General features: G+C 49.4%; 1 protein-coding gene across 1 annotated transcript in view; it reads left to right on the top strand.

The window, feature by feature from the left end:
* Positions 1 to 9,212: 9,212 nt before the first annotated feature.
* The window catches only part of LOC137416593 (small G protein signaling modulator 2), a 113,168-nt gene continuing 98,139 nt past the window's right edge, over positions 9,213 to 24,241 (top strand). The window contains exons 1-4 of the mRNA XM_078781055.1: positions 9,213 to 9,300; positions 17,882 to 17,962; positions 21,895 to 22,053; positions 22,223 to 22,290. Of these exons, the coding sequence (XP_078637181.1) occupies positions 9,254 to 9,300; positions 17,882 to 17,962; positions 21,895 to 22,053; positions 22,223 to 22,290 (355 nt within the window). The 5' untranslated portion in view covers positions 9,213 to 9,253. The remainder of the gene's footprint in view (positions 9,301 to 17,881; positions 17,963 to 21,894; positions 22,054 to 22,222; positions 22,291 to 24,241) is intronic.

Genomic DNA, 24,241 nt, shown 5'->3' with positions numbered 1-24,241 from the left:
GCCCCATTTTTTTAACTTCCCTTTCCGCTTGGTCCCTCAATTTGCCTTCCATACTGTTTTCTAACCCCTCTAACCCCTTTTGCATCCCTTCCATTTGATTCTCTTGAGCGGCCATTCTGTTTTCTACCCCCATTAACCCATTCTTTACCTCTTTTATCCCATTGTCTAACGCCTCACCGGTACCCCTCGCTTCGTCCCTCATTACCCCCCAATTGCTCACTCTGAGCATCCATCCGGTTCCCCATTACCCCCATCATTCTGCTTTCCATTTCTTCGCTATTCTTGTCCATAAGGGCCTTCATTTGTATAACAGAAAGGTTCAAATCCACCAACGGCACTGCTACGGTCGCGGGCGCGGCAAAATTTGGTGCCGCTACACCCACGTGCGCGAGGACGCCACTTTGCGCGCCTGAAGCCTCGTGCGCGAGGACGCCATTTTGCGAACCTGCCGCCCTCACTGCTTCACTCTCCTCTTGTCCCTCAATTTGGTCCTGGATCGACCCTGCCTCACTCTCCTCTACCGGAACCCAGCCGTCTTGATCTGCCATAGCGCGACTTTCAAAATTCGGGTTTTTATTTTAAAACAAAACAAATTTCACACTGCTTGTAATTTTGAGCGCGTTAAGCGCGCTTCGGGTCCAATCTCACTCCTTGACACCAATTGTTACGGACACGGCTTAAGGTGTTATGATGGGCCGAGCGGAATGGCCGCCGTGTTCGCACAGTTTACCCGATTACCCCAACTCACCCGATTCCACCCGACGTTGACCAAGTCGCGCTATGCTAAATCAATGAAGGAAAGGACACAACGGCTGGGATAAATGAAACGACACAAGGGGTACAGTTCTCAAGACCTCCGGAGGAGGATATAATTGGTGGTGGAGAAAAGGGGTAGATTACAAGGTAAGAGGTAAAGCACAGAAGAGATAGGCACTTAGACACAATCTTATCTATCCCAGACAGACCACAGACAAACGGAACAAGACTGACTTACACAGGGATTGATGGCAGGGAAGGACAGGCAGTCGATAGTACAAGGTGCACCTTGGCTCAGGGGCAGAATCAAACACGGTCCGGTCCAGAGATGCGGGGAGGTATTGCAGCGCTCGGAGGTGGCGTCCTTCTCTCTCCAAGCTGAGGGCGCATCTGACGTCACCTCCCTCTTCCTGCGCATGCTCAGCGGGGAGTGACACGCCCTCGGCTCGTTGGCTCCGCCCTAGATGGGATCGGTCCGCCGCTTCTATTGGGTGCGGGGGGTTACCGGGCTCCGCCCTTGACGAGGAGCTGACAGCGAGCCCCTACGTGGTAACCCCGTCGAGCACATGCTCGATGGCGGCTCGTTGGAAAGGCTTGGTGCCCTTTCAACACCCCCTACCAACCAAGCCGGAGTGAGGACGCACACTCCCCGCGCCGCCGCCGCTGTTGTTGTTGTTGTTGTTGTACCATGGGGAAGAGCTGCGGGGAGGTATTGGGAGGTCCTAAACTTCCTAACGGTGCCATACAATCACATTCTGGTGCAACGAAGAGTCAGAATTAATGGAAACGAGTCCTTAACTGACATAGACTAAGAATAACTAGCAAGATGTCCTATAGTTGTCTACGTGAGATGCGGTGGACCTGGATGCGACATTTAATGGGGGAAATAGGGGAAGGTCGGGTCTACAGAGTGTTGTTGACAGAAAATGGGACTAGGGAATGGGGGATTGGGGATAGTTGGGAAGTATGGAGGAAATAGGGGAATATTTACAAGCGGATATGGATGGATGCCAATCTCATATCCGCAACAATACATACAGTCACACACACACATACACATATGCATACACACATACACACACATACACACACACACATACACACATACATATGCATACACATACTGTACATACATATACACACATACATACATACACACACACATATGCATACATACACACACACACACACACACACACACACACACACACACACTATAGATTGTTGCAAGAACATGACAGAAGGTGGTAACAAGTGAAATATAGCCGAGTAATGCCATTAGTTTTGCACAAGTGTATGGTATACAGTGCATTCAGAAAGTATTCAGACCCCTTCACTTTTTTCACATTTTGTTATGTTGCAGCCTTATGCTGAAATCGTTTAAATTCATTTTTTTCCCTCATCAATCTACACTCAATACCCCATAATGACAAAGAGAAAACAGGATTTTAGACAGTTTTGCAAATTTATTAAAAAGAAAAAACTGAAATATCACATTTACTTAAGTATTCAGACCCTTTGCTATGACACTTGAAATTTAGCTCAGGTTCCTCCCATTTCTCTTGATCATCTTTGAGATGTTTATACACCTTGATTGGAGTCCACCTGTGGTAAATTCAATTGATTGGACATGATTTGGAAAGGCACACACCTGTCTATATAAGGTCTCACAGCTGACAATGCATATCAGAGCAAAAACCAAGCCATGAGGTCGAAGGAACTGCCTGCAGAGCCCAGAGACAAGATTGTGTCGAGGCACAGATCTGGGGAAGCCGACAAAAAAATATCTGCTGCATTGAAGGTTCCCAAGAGCACAGTGGCCTCCATAATTCTTAAATGGAAAAAGTTTGGAACAACCACGAATCTTGCTAGAGCTGGCCGCCCGGCCAAACTGAGCAATCGGGGGGAGAAGGGCCTTGGTAAGAGAGGTGACCAAGAACCCGATGGTCACTCTGGCTGAGCTCCAGAGATCCTGTGTGGAAATGGGAGAAACTTCCAGAAGGACAACCATCACTGCAACACTCCACCGATCTGGGCTTTATGGCAGAGTGGCCAGACGGAGGCCTCTCCTCAGTGAAGGACTCATGAAAGCCTGATTGGAGTTTGCAAAAAAGCACCTGAAGGACTCTCAGACTGTGAGAAACAAGATTCTGAGGTTTGATGAAACCAAGATTGAACTGTTTGGCTTCCGTCTGGCCACTCTGCCATAAAGCCCAGATCGGTGGAGTGTTGCAGTGATGGTTGTCCTTCTGGAAGTTTCTCCCATCTCCACACAGGATCTCTGGAGCTTAGCCAGAGTGACCATCGGGTTCTTGGTCACCTTTCTTACCAAGGCCCTTCTCCCCCGATTGCTCAGTTTGCCCTTGGGGGGAGGTGGGGTTTGTTCATGACAAGACCTTGGGTACCCCCATTGGGTGTGCAGAATTTAGTGGAGATTGGTCCAGGGTATATGGAATTGCATATATATAATCAAAGAAAAGGCTTCCCACACACAGACACAACTCGCTCTTATACATAATATGTACAGTATATAGATGTGTGAGAATCTCTGTGTGTATATACAGTACATATACAGTATATATATATATGGGAGGGGAAGAGGAGGCGAGGGGCTGAGGGGAGGTGGAGGGAGAGGGGAGGGGAGGCAGAGGGAGAGGGGAAGGGAGGCCGAGAGAGAGGGGAGGGGAGGCGGAGGGAGAGGGGAGGCGGAGGGAGAGGGGAGGGGAGGTGGAGGGAGAGGGGAGGGGAGAAGAAGGGAGAAGAGGAGAGGGGAGGGGAGGGGAGGAGAAGGGAGAAGAGGAGAGGAGAGCGGAGGGGAGAAGAAGGGAGAAGAGGAGAGGAAAGGGGAGGGGAGAAGAAGGGAGAAGAGGAGAGGGGAGGGGAGAAGAAGGGAGAAGAGAGGAGAGGGGAGGAGACGGGAGGAGAGGAGAAGGTATGGGGAACAGGAGAAGGGAAGAGGGAGGGGAGAATGGAGAGGGGGAGGGGAGAAAGTATGGGGACAGGAGAAGGTATGGGGACAGGAGAAGGGATGGAAAAGGGGTGGGTAGAGAGAGGGATGGGAGAGAGTCAGAGAGGAGTGGGATTAGGGGGGGGAGAGAGTGAGGTGTGGGGGATAGTTTTTACAAACTCCTGTTTCTTTGAACACTTACCTTCCACAGGTAAAGCAAATAATGGAAGAATCGGTGACTCGAAAGTTTATTCACGAGGACAGCAGCACCATTGTGTCATTTTGTGGTTGGTATAATGTTTTGTGTGACATCACAACTGTAATTCCCTGTTTCTCACAAATACAAACCTTCCTCAGTTTAATTCCTGTAATCTGCTTGGATTTCATTGAACCACACTGCATATTCTACATTATTATTTCGTGTCGACAATGAGGCTATTCATTTACATCATTGCTGGGAGTGATCAGGCTGTGCCACTGATAGCGTGCCCCCTGTAGGGTAGAGGGCGACTGATATAAGTCCCTCGATATTTCGGTCGGAATTTGTAATTTGTTCAGGGTCCCGGCAATAACTCGCCCTCTATTTGCTAAAGACACCGTGGGATCTTTCATGCCCATCAACCACCAGTGCTCGCAGACAGGCTCTCTGGGATTAATTTCCCACCCTGCCTGTGAAGCACCAGGATGACAATGTCTAGCCGGTCGAGATCTGAACACTGTGTGGACAGCTCAGAGGTGAGTGTGCGTACCTGTATGCCATGCTGCCAGCTCAACATTTGACAGCCCTCCAGTATGGATATAAAGCTATAATTTAAACCAGTCTGCAGGATATGGTGTAGAGGTACTTACTTACCTTTGAGATGGACCTTTGAAAATGGAGATTAAAGATCCCAGGATCTCTTTCGCAAAGATCGTCACCGGCACCCTGAACAAATTGCAAATTTCTGCCCAAATCAGATTTAGTTGAACATCAGGCCAAGCCACACAGGCCTCGGGCCTAGATAGTTCATGAAAGACTTGGACAAAAACCTACCTCAAAAAAAGTGGGAATAACTGTGGCCGTCAAAGCAGTACCGTAAAATGGGGTGAATAGGGACACAAACTGAAAAACAGTTCGGAAACTTTTTTCGCTGAAAATTGATAACCATACTGATTTGTTGATATTTGGGTTGAAAGTGTTCTCTTGTTTTTTAAAAAACAACTTATAATAATAATAATTATAATAATAATAATAATACATTTATTTTATATAGCGCTTTTCAAGAAGCCCAAAGGCGCTTTGACAGAGTACAAAAAACAAGTGCAAAAAGACAAAAATCAATAGGTAAATAATCAAAGCAAAAGGAAGGAGAAGGAGAAGAGATAGTCAGGGGTTAAATGCTGTGGTTTAATGTTGAATGCAGTGTTGAACATGTGGGTCTTGAGTGATGTTTTGAATGTGGTGAGTGAGGAGGAGTCTCTGATGGTGTGAGGTAGTGAGTTCCAGAGGGTGGGAGCAGCGATGGAGAAGGCCCTGTCCCCCCAGGATCTGAATTTGGTCCGCATGGGGGGGGGGGGGGTCAGGAGGTTGGTACCAGCAGAGCGGAGGTTGCGGGTGGGAGTGTGTCTGGAGAGGAGGTCAGCCAGGTAGGATGGGGCCAGGTTATGGAGGGCTTTGTAGGTCAAGAGGAGGATTTTGTACTGGATTCTCTGGGGGATGGGGAGCCAGTGAAGCTTGTAAAGGACGGGGGTGATGTGGTCACGGGTCCAGGAATGGGTGAGTAGATGGGCAGCGGAGTTCTGAATGTATTGGAGTTTATTGGTGATTATTGAGGGTGAACCATAGAGGAGGCTGTTGCAGTAGTCCAGACGGGAGGTGATGAAGGCATGGATGAGGGTTTCTGCAGCCGTGGAGGAGAGGGATGGACGGAGACGGGCGATGTTTTTCAGGTGAAAGAAGGCTGTCTTTGTGATCTGTTTAGTGTATTTGTCGAAGGAGAGGGTTTGGTCAAAGATGATGCCAAGATTCCGGATGTGAGGGGAGGTGGATACTGGGAAACCGTCGATGTTGAGGGCAAAGTTATGGGTGGATTTGGTGAGCGTTTTTGGGCCAATGATGATTATTTCAGATTTATCACAGTTAAGTTTGAGGAAGTTGATTTGAAGCCAGGATTTTATTTCAGTGATGCAGTTTGTCAGGATAGAGTGGGTGGCGGTGGAGATGGACTTGGTGGAGATGAAAAGCTGGATGTCATCGGCGAAGCAGTGGAATTGGAGACCATGACGGCGGATTACGTGACCAAGGGCAAGGGGGGACAGGTACAGGATGAAGAGGAGGGGGCCGAGAACTGAACCTTGTGGGACACCTTGGGGGAGGGGAGCAGTGGGGGATTTGCAGTTATTGATGGAGATGAACTGGCGTCTGTCAGAGAGGTATGATTTGATCCAAGAGAGGGCAGTGCCGGTAATGTTAAAGGTGGTTTCAAGTCGGGCGAGGAGGATGGTGTGATTGATGGTGTCAAAGGCGACGCTGAGGTCGAGGAGGATGAGAATGTTGAGGTTGCCAGCGTCAGAGGAGAGGAGAAGGTCGTTGGTGATTTTTGAGGAGAGCAGTTTCAGTACTGTGGTTGGAGCGGAATCCGGATTGGAATGTTTCATACAGGTTATTGGCAGAGAGGTGATGTTTGAGTTGAGTGGCTACAGCGCGTTCCAAAACTTTTGACAGAAAGGGTAGGTTGGAGATGGGTCTGAAGTTATTTAGGGTGTCAGCATTGAGTCCAGGTTTTTTCAGAATGGGGGTAACAGCAGCAATTTTGAGGGATGGTGGGACGATGCCTGTAGACAGGGAGGAGTTTATTGTTGCAGTGATAAGTGGAGAGAGAGCAGGAAGGGAGGTCTTGACAAAGCTGGAGGCGATGGGGTCAAGAGTGCAGGTGGCAGTTTTCATTCCTATGAGGAGTTCAGAGAGGTCAGTAGGGGAGACTGGGGAGAATTGAGACAGGGGTTGGCAGGATAAGGGGGGGCAGGTGGTTTGAGGGGGAGTGGGTGCGGTGGTGGTTAAGCTGTTGTAGATGTTGTCAATTTTGCATTGGAAGAATGAAAGGAAGGAGATGCAGTTGTCTACTGTGAATGACTGGGTGGTGGTGTTCAGGGGGCTGAGGAGTTTGTTTATTGTAGAGAAGAGTGCTTTTGGGTTTCCAGAGCCAGAGTGGATAATTTGAGAGTCGTAGGTGGAGCGGGCGCGGGAGAGGGCATCTTTGTAGTGTTGTAGGTGGTCCTTGTAGGCTTGGGAGTGAATTGTGAGACCTGTTTTATTGCGGAGTCTTTCAAGTTGGCGAGCACGAGTTTTCATCAGGCGGAGTTCAGGGGTAAACCAGGGAGCAGAATGGGTGAAAGAAACTGTTTTGGTTTTCATAGGCGCAAGCTGGTCAAGGCAGGAGGAGAGAGTGTGGTTGTAGTAGTCAGTGAGGTCAGAAGGGGTGTGGAGGTCAACGAAGGGAGAAGTGGACATTTTTTCAGAGAGGGTGGATGAGAATGAGGTAGGTGAAAGAGCGTTTAGCTTACGGAAGTTGATAGTGCGATAATGCCTTGGTGCTGGGGTGGGGATGTTGATGGTCATAGTGATGGCTAAGTGGTCAGAGAGGGTGAGGTCGGAGCCAGAGAGATGGTGCAAAATTAATCCAGTAGAGCAGACAAGGTCCAGAATGTGCCCACGGTTATGGGTAGGGAAGTTGATATGTTGAGTGAGGTTAAAGCAGGTGAGTAAATCAGTGAAGTCAGTGGTTATTGTGGAGTCAGTGGAGTCCATGTGGATATTGAAATCACCGAGGAGGAGGATTGAGGGGGAGAGGGAACAGAGCTGGGTCAGAAAGTAGGAGAAGTCAGACAGGAATGATGGGTGTGGTTTGGGAGGGCGGTAGACGACAGCCATGACTGACTGTGTGTGACCAGAGAGTTTAAAAGCCAGGTGTTCAAATGATGGAGCAGATGAGATGGAGATGAGGCTGGTCTTGATGTCCTGTCGGTGAATTACGGCAATTCCACCACCTCGGCCCTCCGAGCGTGGGTTCTTGATGTAAGAATATCCATTGGGTGTAGTGAGGTTGAGTGAGAAGTAGTCCAGAGGTTGTTGCCAGGTTTCAGTGAGACAGAGAAAGTCCAGTTTATTATCCAGAATGTAGTCATTCAGGATGAGGCTTTTGTTGTTGAGGGACCGGGTATTGAACAGGGTGAGCTTGATGTTGCTTTGTACGGTGGGGATGAACTCAGGTGATTTAGCCAGGGTTTGCAGACAGGAGGTGCGATCGTGTGCGTTGCTGTGACCAGGTGCGCTGGGACGATGAGTGGGAATGCGCTGAGCCGACCAGAGTACGGGAATGGAGTGACCGGTTTGTAAGTAAACAAACTTACGACCGGAGCCTCTATGAATATATCTGGGTCGTCGCAGGAGTCTGTGGGATTTCATTGCAGAGATGCATGATGGGGTGGAGTGAGTATTGAGCAGAAGAAGCCTTGCGGCGGAGTACCTCAGAGCCATGCCAGGCAGGAGCGAAGGGATGAGTACGAGGCCAAGGTCGAGGAGGCAAAGCGGCAAACGCAGCGGCAAACGACCACAGCCGCTCATCAAGACCACAGCGGCAAACAGCCACAGCCGCAAACAACGGCCACAAACAACGGGAGCGGGCCATCTCCTTATAGTCCCTATTAACCCCATATATGGGTTAAATAGGAATAAATAGGATTTTTATGGCTGTCCCTATTCACCCCGTTTTACGGGTGAATAGGGACAGTCACGAATACAAAAAATAATAATCAAGAAATAGGGACAGTTTGGAGAAACTTTTTATCCCATATTTTTTTTCATTGGCACCGTGGTTTATATTATGGGTGCATATTATGTGCATCCATCTGAGCTATCAATTTAGCAATAAGTTGGAAACTCAGGATTGTTTCTTGATTATTATTTTTTTGTATTAGTGACTGTCCCTATTCACCCATAAAACGGGGTGAATAGGGACAGCCATAAAAATCCTATTTATTCCTATTTAACCCATATATGGGGTTAATAGGGACTATAAGTTGCTTTTTAAAAAAGCAAGAGAACACTTTTAACCCAAATATCAACAAATCAGTATGGTTATCAATTTTCAGCGAAAAAAGTTTCCGAACTTTTTTTCAGTTTGTGTCCCTATTCACCTTGCTGTCCCTATTCACCCCATTTCACGGTTGTCTATCGAGTATAGTACTTTCATGTTTCATCCACTTTGATGTACCCACTTCCATAGTATCTTTTGCAAGAATAGGCCTTTTTGCGTGACAATGAGCAAATCTTCATATCGATTAAATGGGATTAATCAATTATAGTTTGGGATAAGAATCTAAATTTAAAGTATAATGTTAGCGCTTTAAGTTGTTCACGCAAGTTTATGAATCGATGCTTATATCCCACACACAGCGGCTGTGGAGGCAAGTCTGCTGCACGGCCTTAAGCGCCGAGCTGCGGGCCTGCTCCGTGCCAACAAGGTGGCTGCGCTTTTTGTGAAGGCGGCACGTGTTTGCCCACATGCTGCCATGCTCTGCCGTCACGTTCAAGCCTTGGAGGGGCGAGTGGAGGGAAGGTGAGGACCCTTTTCATGGGAAAAACAAGAATAACTGCACTGTGGTCACAACCTGCAACAAAATCCGGGAACGGCCAATTGGGAAACACACATTTAATGGGCTATTGAAGGATTAACTGTGACACCTCATCCATGACAGCCTCCGTCATGGCTATATCAGAACACACGGTCACACGGAACAGCCTCCGTCATGGTCACGGATTGTTTAACTCAATATGGGGCCGTTCAAAGATTACGTAACGCTATTTTTTTCAGAGAGAGCCGCGTGCTGAGGGGCTTGATTAAACCTTACTAAAAACTTATATTTGACATCCATTAGACTTTTTGGGGTCCCTCATTTTGAGTAACACTCGACCCAAACAAGGCCAATGGACATCTGACGCAACAAACCCAGGCAGTGTATAATCGGCAGAGGCCTAACGGACAGATGTCTTTGGCCCAACAGAAAAAACAAGATGGCGGCCATATTATTTTGGCTTGGTGCTATGGTGGGTAGAGTCAAGCGACAAATGTAGGTGGGGGTCAGGCAGCTACCCTACCATTGGGTGCACATTTCAATAAAATAGCCCTGAGTGGGCTGACGGTCATCTCTTAAGGTTGTAGTTCAGACCATTGCTGATTTGGGGGAACCCCCTTAGGAGCACCATCCGAAATCGAAACATCTAAGACCGGGCGATCCTGCAGACGACCATCAAGTAGAAGGGTTGTATCGGGTTTCAGAGATATCAGTTGGTAAATAAGGGACGAGTAGGGATCCAAAGTTTCAGGGGGTAACCCCCCTCTTCTCCCTGAGAGCTCCCATGATTCAAAATCGAATCCTGAGCGATTGTGTGGACCATCGAGTAGAAGGGCTGTATCGGGTTTCAGAGCAATCGTTTAGTAAATAGGGGATAAGTAGGGATCCAGAGTTTTTGGGGATAACCCCGCTCCCCCCTCACACCCTCCTCACTCCCGAAAGCCCCCACGATATGAAATCGCAAAATCGAAGCATGAGTGATTGTGCGAGCTACTGTCTTCTATTCATGTGTTCAGAACAACCAGCAGGTTAATAAGGGAGGAGTAGCAAAAACAGCAAAAAGTTGATGGACGGATGGACTCCACGACCCATTTTACAAATTCATCTCCGAGAATCAAGATGAGATGACCGAAAGAAAATTGACCCCCAAGAAGAATCACAACAACAACAACAACCATGCAGAGCTGTTGTAGACCTGCGACATGTCGCAGGTAAAAATGCAGGCTTATAGATCGACACAATTTAACACCATCGCTTTTTATGACGTCACATTTAGGATTTCCGATGTGAAGGGTTGGATAGTTTTTTCTTGAATACCACAGTTCATTGTGTTTGCAAAGAAGTTAATAAAATTGCATTTCCGTCAAATAAAATGAGTAAATTTGTCATCATCGATTGACTCGCCTGGCTGTTTCATGTCTGAAATGCCACTCCCCATGTTTCAAACCACAACTAGGAAATATTTCTGTGATGTCATTTATCACCCTCAACCAGGCTGATTAATTATCATTGTTTTATTTAAATACAAAATTCATTTTACAAGCTGCATTATGCAATGTTTCATGATTGAAATACAATAATTTTATCAATGATTTCAATGATTATCAATACATGAAACATGCAATGTTTCACTAAAATACAGTCCCTACCCTGATAACCATCTGAGAAACACAACCACATCACAAAAGCATTATAAAACGAGAAAGGTACTCGGTAGAGCGCATACCTCCGCCAGACTGAACAGTTCATGTTTTGTATCCCATTGATAGGCGAGATCTGGATCCGGACCTGAACCAAAATATAACTGCCACAACTTTTTGAGATATCTTGCTGTACATTGCTTTTGGTCCCATCTCTCAATGATGAAGAATCATGTCAGAAATTATCGAATCCGGATTCGGATCTTCACCAAAATTGAAGAAAGTCGTCCTTCCCAAACACCAAACTTATCCACCAATTTTCGTCCCAATCAGTCCATCACTTTTTTGAGATATCCTGCTGACAGACAAACAAACAAAGAAACAGACAATCATGGGTGAAAACATACATACAACCCTAATCCTAACAACCCTAACCCTAACCCTAACAACACTAACCCTAACCCTAACCCTACTCTAACCCGAACTCTAACCCTAACAACCCTAACCCTAACAACCCTAACCCGAACCCTAACAACCCTAACCCTAACGCTATCCCTAACAACCCTAACCCTATCCCTAACAACCCTAACCCTAACCCCAACCCTAACCCTAACCCGAACAACCCTAACCCTAACCCGAACCCTAACAACCCTAACCCTAACGCTATCCCTAACAACCCTAACCCTATCCCTAACAACCCTAACCCTAACCCCAACCCTAACCCTAACCCTAACCCGAACAACCTTAACCCTCACCTATGTCCACCTTCCGTGGCGGAGGTAATTAGAACGGCACGAGGTGTAGTGCATACCTCTGCTAGGCTGAACGTTTGCGTTTTGTAGTCCATTCACTCCACTGATTTTTTTTTGTAGCCGAAACTGCATCCGGACATTAACTAAAATCTAATGAGCTTGTTTTTGTCACGTTTTTGGCCTAATCCATTCATAACTTTTTGAAATATCGTGCTATATAGAATACAGTACATCGTTTTTGACCCTATCTCTCAATGGTGAAGAATAACTTAAAGAATTCTAGTATCCGGATCCAGATCTTCATCAAAATCGAACAACGCATCCTTCACACACACCCAACCTGTCCACCAAGTTTCGTCCGAATCCGTCCATAACATTTTGAGATATTGTGCTCACAGACAGGCAGACAAACATACAAGAGTGTGAAAACATAACCACACGGATAATGCTCTCAATGGAGGTGCTGACCTGCACCGTTGTTTTCTCTTCCTGCAATACTGCCCCGAGTGTGCTAAACTATACTATTGAAGTGCGGTGCTACGCACACAACTTGCTTGCCAAAAAGGTAGGCCACAACGCGTTGGATAACCAAAAGAGTCTTTATTAGGAAAGCTCAAACTGTAGCACTGGGCGGGCTCGAGCTTGGAGCCTGCATATATGTGCCGGGGCCACGCCTAGTCCCCGGGCGTGGCCGATCGGTCGATAGGCGGGGCATGCCTTCCAGTTCCCCGCCTGGACGTTCGCGCCACCTGCTGGTGCGTTGAATTCGTGTCCTCTTGCTTGTGTCCGCCACGCGCCCCCCCCAGAATTCCTGCGCACCTGAAGGGTGAGTTTGCGGGGAAGCCGGATGACCCGGCCGAAACGCCCCCTGGCGATGGGTGCCGGTCTGGGGGGGTGGCGGGACGGCGGGGCTGGGGGGTGCCGGGGGTCCGACCGCCGGGGGGCGGCCTCGACGCGGAGGAAGAGCTGCTGGCGGGGGTGCCGGGGGTCCGACCGCCGGGGGGCGGCCTCGACGCGGAGGCAGAGGCGCTGGTGGGGGGTGGTCCGGATCGAGGTGGGCCGGCTTGAGGCGGTCCACGGAAATGCGATCCGGGGCACCGCCGATGTCGACCGTGAAAAATTTGTCCCCGGTCTCCAACACGCGGAAGGGCCCGTCGCACGGGGGCCGTAGTGGTGTCCGGTGGGCGTCGTGCCGGATGAACACGTACTTGGCCGTGCGAAGCTCCAGGGCGACGTGGGAAGGCAGGCAACCGTGGTGTGCCGTTGGCACCGGGGCGAACCTCCGGGCGGTCTCCTGAAGGGCGGAGCGCTGTTCTGCCGCGGACCAAGGAGCCGTGGAGTTGGGGATAAATTCACCCGTTACCCGCAGTGGTTGCCCGAAGACCAGCTCCGCCGAGGACGCACGCAGGTCGTCCTTGGGCGCCGTCCTGAGGCCCAGCAGGACCCAGGGGAGTTTGTCGACCCAGCCGCCATCGCAGAGGCTGGCCTGGAGCGCGGCCTTCATGGAGCAATGAAAGCGCTCGCACAGGCCATTGGCCTGGGGGTGGTAGGCCGTGGTGCGGTGTAGTTTCACCCCGAGCCCTTGCGCCACCGCGGCCCAGAGCTCTGAGGTGAACTGGGGGCCGCGGTCGGACGAGATGTCCGAGGGGGCACCGAACCGGGCAACCCAAGTGGCGATAAAGGCTTGCGCCACCTCAGCCGCAGACGTCGCCGCCAATGGGACGGCCTCCGGCCACCGTGTGGTGCGGTCGACCATGGTGAGGAGGTGGGTGAACCCTCGCGAGGGCGGCAGAGGTCCCACCAAGTCAATGTGCACGTGGTCGAACCGCCGCTCGGGCACGGTGAACGGGGCCAACGGTGCCTGAGTGTGGCGGTGGACCTTTGCGCGCTGGCACGCGAGGCATGTCCTGGCCCAGCCATGGACGTCCTTCCGGAGGCCATGCCAGACGAACTTTGCCCCAACGAGTTTCTGGGATGCCCTTGCGCCAGGGTGGGACAGGCCGTGGATGGCGTCGAACACCGGGCGCTGCCAGCCAGCAGGCACGATGGGGCGAGGCCGGCCGAGGGAGACGTCGCATAGGAGGGCCGTGCCCGCGACATCGAACGGCACCTCGGTGACGCAGAGGCCCATGATGGTGGTCCGCAAGGCCTGGACGCTGGGGATGGCGGTCTGGGCCTCCGCCATCCGGGCATAGTCGACCCCGAGGTGGACCGCGTGCATGGCGGACCGGGAAAGGCAATCCGCCACCGGGTTGTCCTTACCCGCCACGTGACGGATGTCCGTCGTGTACTCGGACACGGCAGAGAGGTGGCGCTGCTGCCGTGCCGACCATGGCTCGGCGACCTTGGCCATCGCAAACACAAGGGGCTTGTGGTCAACGAAGGCCGTGAACGGGCGGCCCTCCAGCAGATGGCGGAAGTGTCGGACCGCCAGGTGGAGTCCGAGCAACTCACGGTCGAAGGTGCTGTACCGGCGTTCGTGCGGGCGAAGCTGCCGGCTGAAAAACGCCAGCAGTTGCCAAGCACCATGCACCCATTGCTCGTGCACCGCGCCCACCGCGTAATCCGACGCGTCGGTGGTGAGGGCGATCGGTGCATCGGGCGCCGGGTGCGCCAGCATGGTGGTGTCGGCCAGAGCCAGCTTTGCGCCTGCGAACGCCGCGGCCATCGGCTCCGACCATGCGATGTCACCTTTGCCCGGCTTGCCCCGGAGGGCCTCGTGCAAGGGGCGGAGGAGCTGGGCGACGTGGGGCACGAAGCGGTGGTAAAAGTTCACCATGCCCAGGAACGCATGGAGCCCCTTGACCGTGCGGGGCCTTGGGAAATCCCTGACCGCCTCCACCTTGGCCGGTAGCGGGACGGCCCCGTGCTTGGTGACGCGGTGCCCCAAGAAGTCGATGGTGGTGACACCGAAACGGCACTTGGCAGGGTTGATGATTAGGCCATGCTGGCCCAGGCGTTTGAACAGCGTGCGAAGGTGGAGCAGGTGGTCTTCCCGGGACGCGTTCGCGACTAGGATGTCGTCCAAGTAGACGAACAGGAAAGGTAAGTCGCACAAGACGCTATCCATAAGCCGCTGGAACGCCTGAGCCGCATTCTTCAACCCAAAGGGCATCCTCAGAAATTCGAAGAGGCCGAAAGGAGTGATGACGGCCGTCTTCGGGACGTTGACCGGTTGGATGGGGACCTGATGGTAGCCCTGGATGAGGTCCACCTTCGAAAACACGGTCGTGTTGGCCAACCGGGCAGAAAAGTCCTGAATGTGCGGGACCGGGTAGCGGTCGGGGGTGGTGGCATCGTTGAGCCGGCGGTAGTCCCCGCACGGCCGCCATCCCCCGCCGGGCTTCGGCACGATGTGCAGCGGGGAAGCCCAAGCGCTGTTGGAGCGCCGTACGATCCCCAGCCGCTCCAGCATGGTGAACTCCGTTTTCGCCACGGCGAGCTTCGTGGGCTCGAGTCGACGTGCCCGGGCATAGACCGGCGGCCCGACCGTGGGGATGTGATGCTCCACCCCGTGTTTCACGGCCACCGCTGAAAAGGTGGGCCACGTGAGGGCCGGGAAACTAGCGAGGAGGTGGGTAAAGTCGTCCGCTGCCGGAAACGTGCAAACTAAACTCGCCGGGACGGAACCCTCCAGCAAGCCGCTTGGCAAGCCGCTCGGTGAGCCGCTCAACGAGCTGCTCAGTGAACAAGCGAGCGAGCTAAAGGTTTCTGCCTGGACGAGCCGTTTGTGCTTTACGTCGACCAACAACCCATTCGCACATAGGAAGTCCGCACCGAGCAATGCCATCGGCACGCTGGCGGTCATGAACGACCATTGAAAGCGCTGCTCTCCGAACCGCAGGGGAAGGCAACACTTCCCGAACGTGCGGATGGGTGTACCGTTGGCGGCAAGCAACGCGGGGCCCCGGCCCACGGTTCGCTTGTCGGACGTGGAGGCGGGGATGACGCTTACCTGCGCTCCTGTATCGCAGAGGAAACGGCGCCTGGACAAGGTGTCCGTGATAAAGAGGAGGCTGCCGGAATGGCCGACGCTCAGGGCCGCTACCGAGCGCCGGCTTGGTAGTTTCCCGACTTGTCAAACGAGCACGGCGGGCAACACTTCCTAGCCGTGTGGCCGAACCTGGCGTGGTAAGAGCACCAGGCTTGCGGCGGCGGGGGCTTCGGCGGCCGCGGTTTTCTCGGCGGTGGTGGTGGTGGGCGGGGCATGGCAGCGGCCACGAGGGACGCAGCAGCATCAGCCTCGGGATCCACGACGGCCGCACCGTAACCCGACCGCGTGTCGCAAGCCGCGAAGAACTTGTCGGCCTCTGTAGCCAGGGCGCGGGGTTCTTTTATTTTGGAACCGGCCAGCGCGAGGCGTACCTGTGCGGGTAGCTGGCGTAGGAAGAGCGCCCGAAATAAGAAATCCGGGGCTTGGTCACCCAGCAACGACAGCATATGATCCAGCCGCACGGATGGTCGTGTGTCGCCGAGTTCGGGAAGGTCCAGGAGGCGGTCGGCCCGTTCGATCTCCGTGAGGCCGAACGTGGCGATGAGGAGACGTTTGAGCGCCCCGTACTTGTGGTCGACCGGCGGGTGCCGCAGGATGGACATGACTCGGGCGGCAGTGCCGGGCCCGAGGGAGGCGACCACGTGGTAGTAATGGGTCTCATCCGCCGTTATGCCTCGAAGCTGAAATTGTGCTTCGGCCTGCACGAACCACACATCGGCCTGTGCTTCCCAAAACTCCGGGAGTTGTACCGTGATGGCGTTGTTGGCCATGGCGCGTTCGGTGGACAGCAACGGCTGAACCAATCGGGGTCACCAGTGAAGTGCGGTGCTACGCACACAACTTGCTTGCCAAAAAGGTAGGCCACAACGCGTTGGATAACCAAAAGAGTCTTTATTAGGAAAGCTCAAACTGTAGCATTGGGCGGGCTTGAGCTTGGAGCGCGCATATATGTGCCGGGGCCAAGCCTAGTCCCCGGGCGTGGCCGATCGGTCGATAGGCGGGGCATGCCTTCCAGTTCCCCGCCTGGACGTTCGCGCCACCTGCTGGTGCATTGAAAATCGTGTCCTCTTGCTTGTGTCCGCCACACTATCCCATAGCCACAATGTGAGTAATATGAAAGTTTTATAGGTTTTCATTTATTTGGAGGTGTCTGTACATCAGTTGAATAGTTTGACGTCCCACATAAAAATACACGTGGCATATTATTTGTTAGGTTATCTGGAATTGCAATTCCAGATAAGGTATTGTCATCGTGTACCGTCCGTCCGTAGCCGATTTCGACTTTTCCGGCCAAACCGCTGAGCCGAGCCGCCTGAAATTTTGCAGCAAGATTCCATTCCTGACTGGTGGTGTGGATTGCGAAACTCGTTGCGGTCACGTGACCGGAAGTGTGTCAAAATGGCAGGCGTCGTAAATTCCTTCAAATTTGGGTTGCACCAAATGGCCAAGGCCCAGATACGCTCCAGGTCCAGTGCTCCGATTTTTGCAGCAGGAACCAATTTACATTTGATTTTAAAGGTTATCAGCGATGTTTTACAACTGATATAGTAGGATTAATTGTTGCAGAGATAGAAAACAAAAATAAATACAGTAGGCCTACCAGATTTGCCTTTTTTTTCTTTCTTTTTTTTTGTATACTGAATCGAGGCTCGTGAAAGAGCTAACATTTACTTCACAACAAATCAACCAGACAAACAAAATATATAAAAAGAGGGAGCGGAAGACAAGATGGGGAGAGAAGGGGAAGCACACAAACACAACATTTGAGAGCAGGGAGATGTGTGGAAGGGAGAGGGCTTGGGGGGAGGAGGCGTGGGAAGGGGGGGGGGGCTTGCTTGTGACGTTCCTCTATACAGTCACTGAAATTAAATCACAATGAAGGTGTTTCGTCATGAAAAATGTCAAGATCTTCCCTACACCATGATATGTTAATCTCACCACTGTTAGTAAAGTGACGTAGGCACGCATGGTCGATACCGCGCATGCGCGGTCCAGTCGTTCCGGTGTGTCGTCATCCAAAGGTGTGCCGATTAAAAGCGTTTACTTTTACTGGCGTGGCTTTAGATTACAGAGAAACTACTGTTACTTATGACCTTTCACAGAAACGATAAACACAAGACTCGAATCGAATGTTCAAATATTAAACCACCTGCATACCTCTACCCCTAATCCCCACCAGTGATTCCGTGGCTGCGTTTATTTCATCTCTTCAGACATTACCTCAAGCTCTGCAGCAGCTTCCAACAGAGGCACTCAGTCGGTAATTATTTTGCCTCCTTGCCTCTCCACTTTGCAATGAAGTCTGAAATGGATCTTTGTATGGTAGTGTGTGATAATGAATTGTAAGATTTGAGGCAATGTCTCAGGCAATGTTTAAAGGGGAACCCAAACGCGATTTTTACGGCGTAGCCCATAGCATAGGGCAAAGCCGTCTAGAACAGTGTTTGTCTGTATGTATGTATGTATGTATGTATGTATGTATGTATGTATGTATGTATGTCCCATCAAACGTATACCAATCAGAGCTGAGGATCTGGTCACATGACAGGGTGATGTGATTACGTCTGATGTCATTACGGCAGTGCTGCGGCTGACTCTCCACACTCCACCATTTTGATTTATATGTCGTTCATGCAGAACATATTGTCGAACCTGTCATATATCACAATCGCCATGCTCTCCCTTTACGTTTTTCATTCAGTGTGAAACACAAACAAACCGATTGTTAAAATGACCATCAAATATCGAAAGCATCGGCGTTACGCCTCTTCCAACAAAACGGTCCGTATAGGCCTTAGGCTTCATGCCTCACCTTCGGGCCGCTTCAGACAAATTAAGCCCAGATTTCTTAATACAGTAGTGTATCGTTTCAGTTGTATCGTTTTCGTAATAGTAATAACGATATAGTAAATATGACCATATCACTTTAATCCCAATGTCGTGAATACAAAGTTAATGGATTGAAGTGGTGTATGGTACATGAATCAATGATGAGCGGTGTACGGTACGAACTGCGGAAGTAAGGAATTCGCCTCCGTTATTTGAGAGGATGTTATTAACCCAACCCTTGTGGAGTATATAGATTACAGTCGATCTTCCCTCAGTTCTGTAAGTTAAACTTACCTCACGGATGTCGGGATTCCTCCAAATTTCTTTGTTTAATGTTTTATGCAGCATTAGCGACTGTTTAAAAAGCTAATCATATGTTTGTGGTTTGTAATATTTTACAAGCCCAGCTACGCCGCTGTTCGACTTTTGGTCTTGTTTTTCCTGAAAACCATTGACAATCATTAATTACGGTCCTGTCACGGTTAAATTTGAAGGGGAAATATATATTTTTTTGGCAATTACAGTGTCGAAAATCGTCCTAGTAAAGTGTCGATTTTCGATTTGGCGGTGACGTCACTTAATGTTCTCACCCTGATCGAAATGGTGGATTACATGATGAGCTTAGATTCCGATACTGATTCCTCCATCATTAGCAACGCTGAAGGTTTTCAGTATGTTGAAACGGATCAGTGGGATTGCGAAGAAGCTATTGGAGACATAATTAGTGAGGGAAACACTTTTGGAGGAATTGTAGATCTGTATCGTTTCGAGCCTTATGACATGCGAGCGAATCAGGCATTCGTTATGTTAGTGAAGAAGAAGAAGAAGAAGAAGAAGATGGCGGTGCTATGTTCGTTGTGCAGATTAAAACGCCGGTTGCATGTTCACTATAAATTGGTAGGTTTTCTTTTTCCGTTCAGTTGGGAGTTCATCAGGGGTTTTGTATTAATTGATATATCAGTTATATTACTCAAGAAGGAATACGGCACGGACATAATGCGGAACGGACTCAGCACTTGCACCGCCCGAGCACACTTGGACACCGCTGACCAAATAGGCGCCGATTGCTTTGTCCCGCCTTTGCAGGCTGACCCGATGTCGTGTCGTCCAGTTTCATACTTCCCCATGACGCCATTTGTGTCTGTGGTCATGCCATGTCATGCCGGGTTGATGTTTCGCCAAAGTGGAGGGGGTAGTGGTGCTATGGGGGTGGTGTGGGGTGGTCGTGGGTATTGCCAACTAGGGTGATGGGGGATTGTGGAGGGCAAAAATGGTGCTGGATGGTCTCACAGTTTCGAGCGACGGCTGTTTCTTCAGCTTAATTGTGGGGATGGAATCCTCTCTCAATCATGGCGGATAACCACAAAATCTAGCAATCTCTGTTGTTTCATAACAGTGCTCTGTAAAATGTTCCGAGCACAAAAGCAAACATTTTGTAGGCCCGATCCACACTCAGGTATTTCGGACATACCTCGTCCAATTTCTGGCAACCCTTGGATCTTTTGGCCATTGGTGTAGCATGAAACCATCTCGGTTTGTATTACTACAACCACCAAGGATGCAACGACTCGGCATATTTGTAGAAATTCGAAAATTATTTGCCGTTTGAGTTCAATCGTTCCTTGATGTTACCCATGTGCAATAAGAAGTGGCAGTCCACATCACTGGGTGATGCCATGGCTAATCATGAAGAAGAAGAACAATTTGACTTTTAATCGCAAAAATATCGACTTTATAAATCGCAAAACTGAAAAAGACATCATGTCTATTTTATAGGGTATAAAGGGGTAAATTAGTGTTGAAGTGGTCTGAGCGTTTGGGTTCCCCTTTAAGACATACCGTACAAAGTGCGTTTTTTTGGTCTTCCCTACAATATTGAGACCCAAGGAAGAGCAGGGTCATGGAGGGTATGGACTGAAAGGAGGGCAGCAGGGGCAACTCTTGGACAAATAAACAAGGGAATGAATGAAAAGGAAAAGAGGAGAGAGGAGGAAGGAAACACATTAATCTGCAAATAAGAGAGTTGGGTTAGGAAGGGGTAATGGGTAAATATTGTGGGTTGGAATTGAGGATGACAAGAGATGGCTGCGCACTGCCTACTTGAAGCCCGAGGGGGAAGAGTGGGATAGAATAGCATCCGGAAGGTGGTTCCACAGACAGGAAAAGTGAGGAACATATGAGTTGAGGTTGTGGGCAACCTATATTTTTGAAATTTAATGAGGAGGGGATACTGGACAAATTTGTACATACTGGAGTTGCAGTTTGGGTCAGATAACTTGGAGAGCAGAGGGAGATAAACCAGCGGAGAGGTAGTAAAGAGCAGAGGCCATCGACCTGCTTGCGATGTAAGAGCAGCAGCCAATGTGCTTCGGCCTCATCATAGGAGGTTCCCATAATGTGGAGAGTTTAATATTACACAGGATCTAAGAGGGACAGATGTGATGTTGGGGCTCCAGCCCATAGTGGAGAGCTGTACTCCATTGAGATATGGATAAATGCCTTGTAGGCTAGGAGTAGTTCTAATTTTTCATGGAAACACTTGGAATGATGGAGGATGCTCAGTCTATGGCTGACTTTCGAGACCAGCTTTGCAATATGAGTGGCCCAAGAAAGAGGTAATGGCTGATGGTGAGGCTGAGAAGTTCAAGAGACTGAACCTTACAGTGGCTGACCATTGGAATATATCTGAGGGTTCATTTGATAATCCTTATGCGACAGGGCGAGACTGGGAATTTCCAGCTTTGAAGGACATGTTGAATTTATCAGACCAGAATCTATAATCAATTCTAGATCAGCAGAGAGCGACGCAGCTTCAGTCTGCCTACCAATGGGATTGGGGTACTGTACAGCACAGTCTGGACTCATCTGCAAAAAGGAAGAGAGGTTTTTTCAGAGAATCGGACAGGCCGATGATGTATTTGAGGAGCAAGACTGGGTCCAAAACACTGTCTTGGGGAACTTCAGCTTCCACTGGGAGAGGAGAGGGATCGCAACATGTTGACTGCATCAGTGGAGGAAGTCAACAATTCATTTTTATGAAGGTGGCTTTGAATTCCACAAACAGAGAGCTTGCCCATGCCAGACTATGTCGAATTCCTGAGATATATCTAGGGAGACGGTTGAGACCTCTTGTTGAGATTGAGGGTTTTGATGTTCAGTATTGAGTGACTGCGACCGAATGCAAACTGTTGGTTCGAGGTAAGGCTGTTTGAAAAGAGGAAAGACTTGAGATCGGAGGGTTGGTTAGAGATAAGGCTGTTTGAAAAGAGGAAAGACTTGACATAAGAAGCAATAATTCCATTACTTTGTGAATATACAGTAATTCGCCTTTTCCCCCTCCACAATTTACTTCTCTGCACACAGAAGGGGTGGCGGACGGATTGAAGGAATATCCAGGCAGAACACCAGTGGTTCCAAAGCCACCGGACTTTCCCGACAAGCAGTCCGTCACCTTTGGGTGCGCGCGGCACTCCTCGAGAAAGTTCTTGATAAAATCGTGCAGCACCTTGCAGAAAATTCCAGGCACGTGTTGCAGCACCACACCCTAGCAGCCAGCATACATAGCGAACTATATTAACCACATCTCTCCCATGAGTTGTAGTAATGAAAAAAGACTTACATGTTGTAAACAGTCTTGTGAGCCGACAGGTCCATTCATATAGGAGAGCAACTGTACCTATTCCTCTTGCAGCTTGTACTATGAGAAGTATGCCTTACTAATGGACCCAGTGGATGGACGCATCTTAGCTTCGCTTCTCGGTAAGTCGAGCCATGTATGATTATATCATTACGCATATGGTGTGTAACACATGATACTTTCGTTATTCAAATAAGCAGACTGGATTTCGAGCGTGTGATTACATCAGAGGCTGACACTAATTGGTGCACTTTTCTAGACCTTTCCATTTTTCATTTAACTCTAATCTAGTCAAATACATACATTCCAGACATCATTTGAATAGGGCACTTTCTGAATGATGTAATCCGTCCCAGATTGCTCAATGTACATGCGCAGAAACCCCTAGTAATGAAGTGAATTGGCATTTCATGCCTGCCAGATAAGAAGTGTCGAATGTAATGATGAAACAAACTTTTTTAAAAGCTGAAAGTACTTGTGCTTTGTAAACATACCCCTGTGAGAAAGGGGTTTGCCTCCGCACAACAAAATACTTGGATAACTTCCTGATCAACTCATTCAAAAAGTTGATATATTGCAGTCCGTATTGCAAAAACTCCTGATGGTGTGGGCTCGCGAAAGGGCGAAGCTTCATAGATGGGTGTGTTCTACACAAACCTTCACGTTTCTTGACATCATTGGGAAGGTCATATCAGTAGAGGAAGTTTTAAAAGTATCTGGTGCTTGTCGATTTATCTGGTGTATCTGGTGCTTGTCGATTTATCTGGTGTATCTGGTGCTTGTCGATTTATCTGGTGTATCTGTTGCTTGTCGATTTATCTGGTGTATCTGGTGCTTGTCGATTTATCTGGTGTATCTGTTGCTTGTCGATTTATCTGGTGTATCTGTTGCTTGTCGATTTATCTGGTGTATCTGTTGCTTGTCGATTTATCTGGTGTATCTGGTGCTTGTCGATTTATCTGGTGTATCTGGTGCTCGTCGATTTATCTGGTGTATCTGGTGCTCGTCGATTGATCTGGTGTATCTGGTGCTCGTCGATTTATCTGGTGTATCTGGTGCTTGTCGAATTATCTGGTGTATCTGGTGCTTGTCGATTTATCTGGTGTATCTGGTGCTTGTCGATTTATCTGGTGTATCTGGTGCTTGTCGATTTATCTGGTGTATCTTGTGCTTGTCGATTTATCTGGTGTATCTGGTGCTTGTCGATTTATCTGGTGTATCTGGTGCTTGTCGATTTATATGGTGTATCTGGTGCTTGCCGATTTATCTGGTGTATCTGGTGCTTGTCGATTTATCTGGTGTATCTGGTGCTTGTCGATAATCCTGGTGTCGGTAACCCTGGTGTTGGGCTAGCGGCTAGGGTGCCAGCTTAGGATCCTAGGATCCTGGGTTCGAATCCCGGTCGATCGCTGAATTAACGCCAGGGGGGTTGACTCAGCCTGTCATCCTTCCGAGGTCGGCTAATTGAGTACCAGTTCACTGGTAATTCCCTGTTTGTCGTTAAAGGCGGCAAAAAGGGTTGGCGTCAGGAAGGGCATCCGGCCGTAAAACATTGCTTCAAAAAGGGGACCAAAAAACAACAACCACGGTTCCCGAAAAAGGCCAACCCCCGCTTTGCGGGGAAAAATGGCCTCTAAAGGTGGTTATTTTTTAAATATATATCTGGTGCTTGTCGATTTATCTGGTGTATCTGGTGCTTGTCGATTTATCTGGTGTATCTGGTGCTTGTCGATTTATTTGGTGTATCTGGTGCTTGTCGATTTACAGAGTAAGTTTTAAATGATTATATTTACTATTCGTCATGTTTTGGAGTCGGAGGTGGGAGAGGGGGCAGTGGAAGTTGTATAGGTTGTGAGTGCCTTTATAATTAATATTTTTTGTTTGGTTCCAGGGCTACTAGAGACATTATACTAGATTTTTGCATCTATTGGTGAAAGGATAAGTGTCCATTTATATGTGTGTTATAACTTCTGCCACCGCTAGCTAATTGTATTAACAGGAAATTATAGGAAATCAACACCTCTCAGTCTCATCCACGAATATATCTCATATTCCTCTATATACGTAATCCCT

Source organism: Myxine glutinosa, chromosome 6 (genome assembly GCF_964187855.1).
Source record: "Myxine glutinosa chromosome 6, kmMyxGlut1.1, whole genome shotgun sequence".
Lineage (NCBI taxonomy): Eukaryota > Metazoa > Chordata > Myxini > Myxiniformes > Myxinidae > Myxine > Myxine glutinosa.
Note: the sequence above shows the minus strand (reverse complement) of the source record. Positions and strands in the feature narration are given on the sequence as shown.